The 6,834-nt window shown below is 31.3% G+C and overlaps 1 protein-coding gene across 1 annotated transcript; it reads right to left on the bottom strand.

Annotated features, from left to right (window-relative positions):
- Window positions 1-1,084: 1,084 nt before the first annotated feature.
- On the bottom strand, window positions 1,085-4,041 carry LOC111288300 (receptor protein kinase-like protein ZAR1). The gene is made up of 2 exons (XM_022879128.2): window positions 2,312-4,041; window positions 1,085-2,182 (listed from the first exon to the last, which is right to left on the bottom strand). Exons 1-2 carry the CDS (start codon window positions 3,795-3,797, stop codon window positions 1,524-1,526), a joined length of 2,145 nt encoding a protein of 714 aa, XP_022734863.2. The 5' UTR covers window positions 3,798-4,041; the 3' UTR covers window positions 1,085-1,523.
- Between the last annotated feature and the right edge of the window lie 2,793 nt (window positions 4,042-6,834).

Here is a 6,834-nt window from a genome sequence, read left to right as displayed (position 1 = left end):
AGGATATTTGTATTTAGTTAATATTAAAAAAAATATTGTTCACTTTGTTGTGATGTCAGCTAATTTTTTTTAGCATTTGAAAAATGTTTTTTTTGTTTAGTTTAATCAGAAAGTGAAAGAAGCAGGAGTACCACCAGGAATTAGACTTTTTTTTTATTTAAAAAAATATAAATTACTTGAGTTCGTATCATAATGAAAAAAATATATATATTTTGGTCAATAATGATTTGAATTTGAATTTTTTCAACTAAAAATAATAATTTATCGATAATTTATATATCTTTTTTCATATTTTTTAATTATTTGAAATCATAATATATTTAATAAAATTTATCATATGTTTTTTAATGTAAAAAAAAAACAATGTTCCACTTCTTGATATTATCTTTTATTAATAATTCGTTTATCTAAAAAGTAAAAAAAAAAATTCCTTTATTTTAATCATGTAATTTTTTAAATTATTTTATTCTAATTTATAATCATTTAGAATTAATCTCAAAAATAATATTGGGATCAATAAATTCTATTGGTAAAGAGCTGTGGTTTAATAAAAAATTTTAATAACAAAACATTTTTATTTTATGTAAAAATAAAATAAAACAATTGGATTGAATTAGAATGTATATTTTTTTATTTTGAGAATTGAAAACTAAACCAAAATGGTATTTTATTATTGGAATTGAAACCGAAGACGAAACCAAAACCAAAAACAAAAACGCTATTCCATATATGTCCATTTGTTGTTTTTCATTTAATACCATGGCTGGGTGTGTTTGCGTGCAGGCCACTTGACTAGTTATCCCATGTGTGTCACGTTTAGTGCTTTAATCTCATATAAGATAAAAGAAAAAAAAAAAAAGGTTGTCAAATATATGAACATTGACATAGCATACCCTAATAAGTTAAATTTACAATAAAAGAATAACAATCACCACAAGTGATATTAAAATCAATCTTAAGTCATTGAAGTCCACCATCATTTGGCCACGACAAACACTCTAAAAGAGAATAAGTTGAGCCGTGACAAAGATGTCACGAGACTGATTGGAAAATATAAGTATACTTCTTAATTCAAGCATAGGGATTAAAGAAAATATAAAATTTTCCTTCAATAGTCATATTCCTGGGAAAATAGAAAAGAAACAAATAAAATGACTAGCTTTATCGACCAAGAAAAACTAGGGATAAAAGGTCTGCTATCGGAGCAAGAATAAAACACCCTTTCACATACAGAATAAACTAACAGCCAAATTATGCAAAATTACAACGCACTTAAAAATTCACAGCAGCTCTTATAGCACACCCACCATCACCTAGCTCTTGTGACAAAGAAAGGAATCCTACAGAAATGAAGACATGAACATTTTGCCTCTAGCACTATTACATCGTTTCACTCCACTGCCACAATTGTTATGGGAGTACAGTTAAGTTGGAACTAACCATAATTTTGAAACCATCCTCATTTTGATGAAAAGAACTTCCAAGTATCCCTTGAGTCACACAGATTCTTGGTTTTAATTGATTTATTGATCAGTTGATGCGATCAACTTTTCCAAAGCATCAGAGACATGCCTCATGATAGGTCTTCGTTCAGGGCTGCTATGCACACAAGCCATTGTGATCTTTAGAACTGCAATTACCTCCTCCTCTTTATCTACATCTGGAGCTAAATATGGATCTAAAACATCCAAAAGTGGCTTTTTCTCTTCAATGCATAGTTGAATCCAATGAACAAGATCCATTTCTGAGGTACCTATTCTCCCTGTGATCATTTCTAGCAAGATTACCCCAAATGAGTAGACATCCCACTTCTGTGATGGTTTTACCACTTTCAGAGCTTCAGGAGCCTGGTAATAAGATCCCAAGCTTGTGGAGGAATAAACGGCAGTAGCTTCTGAAGAAGCACTCTTTTGTAGTTTCTCCTGGGGTTTATCTGAAGGCATTCGGTTAGATTGCATGGTTGGGGACCCTCCAGCAATATTAGCAAGTCTTCCAAGTCCAAAATCAGATATGTGTGGTTCCATGTTCTGGTCAAGTAATATATTACTTGGCTTTAAATCTCCGTGAACATATTTTTTTGGGCTGAACTCGTGCAGATAAACCAAGCCTTTGGCTATACCCTTAATGATTTTTAGTCGTACAGACCACGATAATGGTGTGAACGATACCATTGCTGCCTTCCCTGATAAGGATAAGAAAATGGGTAATTAGTACAAAAGAGAGCAATGCCAAAAAGTTATATTAACTGCTGTTCCAATAGAAGGAAATAGAAAGAAAATTATATTGTGGAAGAAGGTTAGGTGAAACATACCATGCAATGCAGTGGCAAGGCTTCCATTAGATAAGTAATCATATATGAGAAGCTTCTCATCAACAGACCAATAATAGGCTCTGAGACTAACAATGTTAGGATGCTTCAGCTTTCCAATTGCTTCTACTTCTGTCTGGAATTCCTTAAACCTCTGAGAGCCCCCTTCACCCAATCTTCTCACAGCTAAGGTAAGCCCATCTTCGAACACAACTTTATACATGATACCAATTCCACTCTTACCCAGAACAAAAGCAGAAGCTTTAAGCAGCTCATCCAAATTGAATGCCACCTGTGTATCCAGTGGCACGAGATCATACTGCTCTACATTTTCTGATAAAGTCTCCGACTCATCTTTCCTGAAGCAAAAACACTCCTCCTTTCCCTTCCCTCCCTTCTCATAACCATAACCATGGTTATCTTTATCCTCACTACATAAGCAGGCCCATGAATAACAATAGGAGAATAGGAACCCAACAAGGCATATTCCAATTATGTCACTCACTATTATAGCAATAACAGCTCCCTTACTAAGTCCTCTCCCTCTCTGATTTTTACCTTCATTGTCATCTGAATTCGCAGGCGGGTTATTATTTGGCAGAAACGGATATGAAGAAGGTGAACTCGCACCTGTAGTATCTGAAGAACAAGGGTCCTTCAATGGGGGGCCACAAAGCCCAGGATTCCCAATAAATGCTGTTGGTCCTCTGTTCATTAGAGCACCATTTTGGGGTATTGGCCCACTCAAATTGTTATAAGTAAGATCAATATAAACCTTCTCGGGAAGATTTCCAAGGCTAGCTGGGATTGAACCGGTGAAGAAATTGTGAGACAAATCAACAGTTCCTTGCAAACTAGACAGATGTCCAAAATCGCTAGGAATTGTACCATTGAACTTATTGAATGAAAGATCAAGTTTTTCAAGAGAAACCAAGCCAGTCCCAAATCCATCTGGTAGAGAACCAGTGAAATTGTTTTGGCTCAGATCAAGGGTCCTTAGTCTCTTGCATTGAACAATTGATGAGGTCAATGACCCATTAAAGAAGTTTTCAGATAAATCTAATGTTTGAAGATATTTAAGATTCCCTATTTCTTTTGGCAATGACCCAGATAAGGAATTCCCATAAAGAACCAAACTCTGTAACCCCTGAACTTCAAGAAGCTCAACAGGCAAAACCCCAAAGAATTTATTGTTCCTCAAATTTACATGGCGAAGATCAGATAAAGAGCCTAAAGCAGAAGGAAGAAACCCATAGAGTTTTTTCTTTGGAATGGTAACAGAAACAACTCTTTGTTCCTTGCATGTAACCCCATTCCATGAACAAGGGTTGTCATCGGAAGAGTTCCAGTTACTTAAAGACCCTTCAGGGTCCTCATAAATGGACTGCTTAAGCGACAAAAGTGCATACCCTTCATTATTCAAACAAGTCACTGCACCATTAGAGCTCAAGAGAGCTAGAACCACCAAAACCAAAGAAAACATCTCCATAGAAAAAGTGAAAATATATGACCGTTGGAGAGAAAATATTAAAATGCAAAGCTTGGGGTTCAAAGGCCTTACCTTTTTGGTTACCAGGAAAAACCAAGAAATGAAGGAGAAAGCTTGAAAACAGATACCAATGGAGACTCAAAAGAAAGAGAGAAAAGGAGAGAAGGAGAATGTGTGTGAACTGAGATAGACAGAACAACAAACGTGTTTAAGAATGGTAAAAGTTTACAGCTTTGAAGACCTTGGGAAGATAGATGAATTACTTAATTAGAGTAAGTAGGAAAATAATATTGGTAAAGGTCAAAGTTGGTGAGAAATACTATACTCCTATACATACTATATATATTTTTATTCCAATATATCTCCAATCTATTTATCATGATTTTTTCCAGGGAAACTTTGGTTGCATAAGCTTCTCTTTAATGGGGTTTTGTAAAAGAAACATAGATTAGCCAAATGCTTAGTCTCTTATGTATTATAACAGTATCTGTTTTTTCCAACATGAAACATCCAATTCCAAACATAAATATAGTGACATAAAAAAAACAAGAATATTGCTTTAAACTTTTGATTTTGATTTTTCAATTTCATTTCTCTTTTGCTTTTAAAATCGTAAAATTTTATTTACATGCATGTGATATTTAATTCAATTTAATGTCTAATTATTGAGAATGACCCTAGAAGAATATTCGATTAACTATCTTTTATATAATATATATATATATATATAGAGAGAGAGAGAGAGAGCCAATCAAATTGTTACTAAAAACAGTATTATAAAAAATTTAAAATTTATTTCAATTGATGAAAATAATTATTTTAAAAAAATAATATTCAGTAAATTTATTATTTAAAATTTAAAATATATAATTTTTATTTTTTAAAATTTAAAATTTATATTTTAACATATATAACACTTTTTTTTTTTAATTCTTATATTATAACTTTTTTACAAAACATTAATGTTATTACAACTCAAATAAACTTGTACTGCAATTTGTTATCCAAAAAAATAACTCAAATAAACTTGTACTGCAATTTGTTATCCAAAAAAATAACATGTGAAAGTGTTAAATGTTTAAACTTTACGATTTGCATATTCATATTATTTATATTATATAAAATATTAAAATTTATATATTTATATTATATTTTATATAAAAATTATATATTATAATTTATGTTGATATAAAAATATAAAATATATATATTTTAATTTATTAAACTCATATATAAAAAATAAAAAATATATTTTTTAATTTATTAAATATATATAATAATTATTAAAAATTTAAATTATATTATTTTTTATTTTATTTTTATATATATTTATATATATTATTGTATTATATTTAAACTATTTTGTCTATAAATGTCATTGCATTTTGTTAATGCAAGTTGCAGGTGGGGTGGGGGTGGGGGGCGGGGGATTTTTTTAGAGGGCGAAGAACTGAAGAAAAAGAGTCAGAATTGGGCAGAGTCATGATTGTCTCCACATTTCTCATCAACCGTTAAGGAGACATGTTTATGAATATGCTCACTTTCTGCTTCTTCTCTTTTTCATCCTTCATTCCTTAGAAACAGAAAACTTTCATCATCAGATTCAACATGCCAATTTTGACCAAAAAAGTCTAGTTAACAAATGGTCCTGATCCTTTCTAGAAGTGGGCCCCCAGGTCCTTTTGAATGTGGGCCACGTGCATGCATAGGTTAGCTCCTCCATGCCACGCGGGGCAGCTCCGCTGAGCTCTTCAATTTATCGTGATTTTGGAATTTGAGTGAGAAATTGGAGAGAATTGGCATGTGAACTTAGAACTCAGCTAGCCGTTTGTCAGAGTGGGGCTCAGAACTCCGAAGGTGAACCCCACTCTACGCTTTTATCACATCATTCTCATACGCCATACCCAGAGCCATATGCTCTCGTGAGGGGAAAAAATGGGAAAAACAAAGGTAAAAATAGTAAATCATATATTTAGGGTTTTTAAGTGTCTTTGGTTTCTATGAATTGAAAAGGTGGAAAGATGAATAATGGAATATGAAAAGTGAAAAAAATGTATATCGAATGTGTTCAATAAGAAAATTGAAAAAATGACAATTTTTACTCTTATTTATAAAAATTACATAATTTCGAGTTGATTTGATAAGATGAAAAAATGAAAACATATGAGTCAAATGTTGCATATTTGACACATTGTCCATAATTGTTTAAATTTATAAAGATAATATTATTTTTTTTTATTGTTTTACCAAATACATAAATGAAAAGAAAAAAAAATCAAATTATATGATTGGTCTTTGTATTTGGGCGAAGTGGAGGATGTAGAGGATAACAAATAATCATCATTAATTAGCCTAATCTAATCTAAGATTTGGTTATAAATTTAGATCATATAAATCTTATTTATATGTTCAACAATTGTAAACTTTGTAACTTATCTTAACTTATATCCTGTCTATATATTTTAATACAAATCATATCAATAAAACCATCTTTTGAGCCCATTTCGTTTATGTACTGTTATATGGTATCAGATCTTTCATTGCTTAACAACCTCTAGACATTTTCTTTCTCATGGCCAATCTATTATCCAATAATTTCATTCTTCAACTAACTATTCATATTATGAATCAAAATTCTAATACTGACCTTATTTGCATTAATGCAAAAGCTCAACTTCTTATTAAATTCACTGCACTCAATTATCCATAATGAAGTGTTCATTTTAATACCTTCTTCTTAGATATGATTTTTTGATGGTTTAAAAGAAATACATACCTAAACTATCATAAATAAATAAATCAACAGATTGAAAATCCAACTTACATTTTATGACGTAGCCAAATCAACTACTCGTAAATACCATTGTAACTTCAATGTTAGACTTAGTTTTGTCTCTCATTGCTTAGGCAACCACTTCTAAAGATGATTGCTCACTATAATATAAAAACTCCCAGTCAAATGACTCCTAGAAAATGCGACTTTCATCCTTGCTTTTCCCGTTTTAATGGTAATTTTCAATCTTACAATAATCATGGA

Source organism: Durio zibethinus, chromosome 4, assembly GCF_047325235.1.
Source record: "Durio zibethinus cultivar Kanyao isolate XHJ-2024 chromosome 4, ASM4732523v1, whole genome shotgun sequence".
Lineage (NCBI taxonomy): Eukaryota > Viridiplantae > Streptophyta > Magnoliopsida > Malvales > Malvaceae > Durio > Durio zibethinus.
This window is presented reverse-complemented; position numbering and strand designations above follow the sequence as displayed.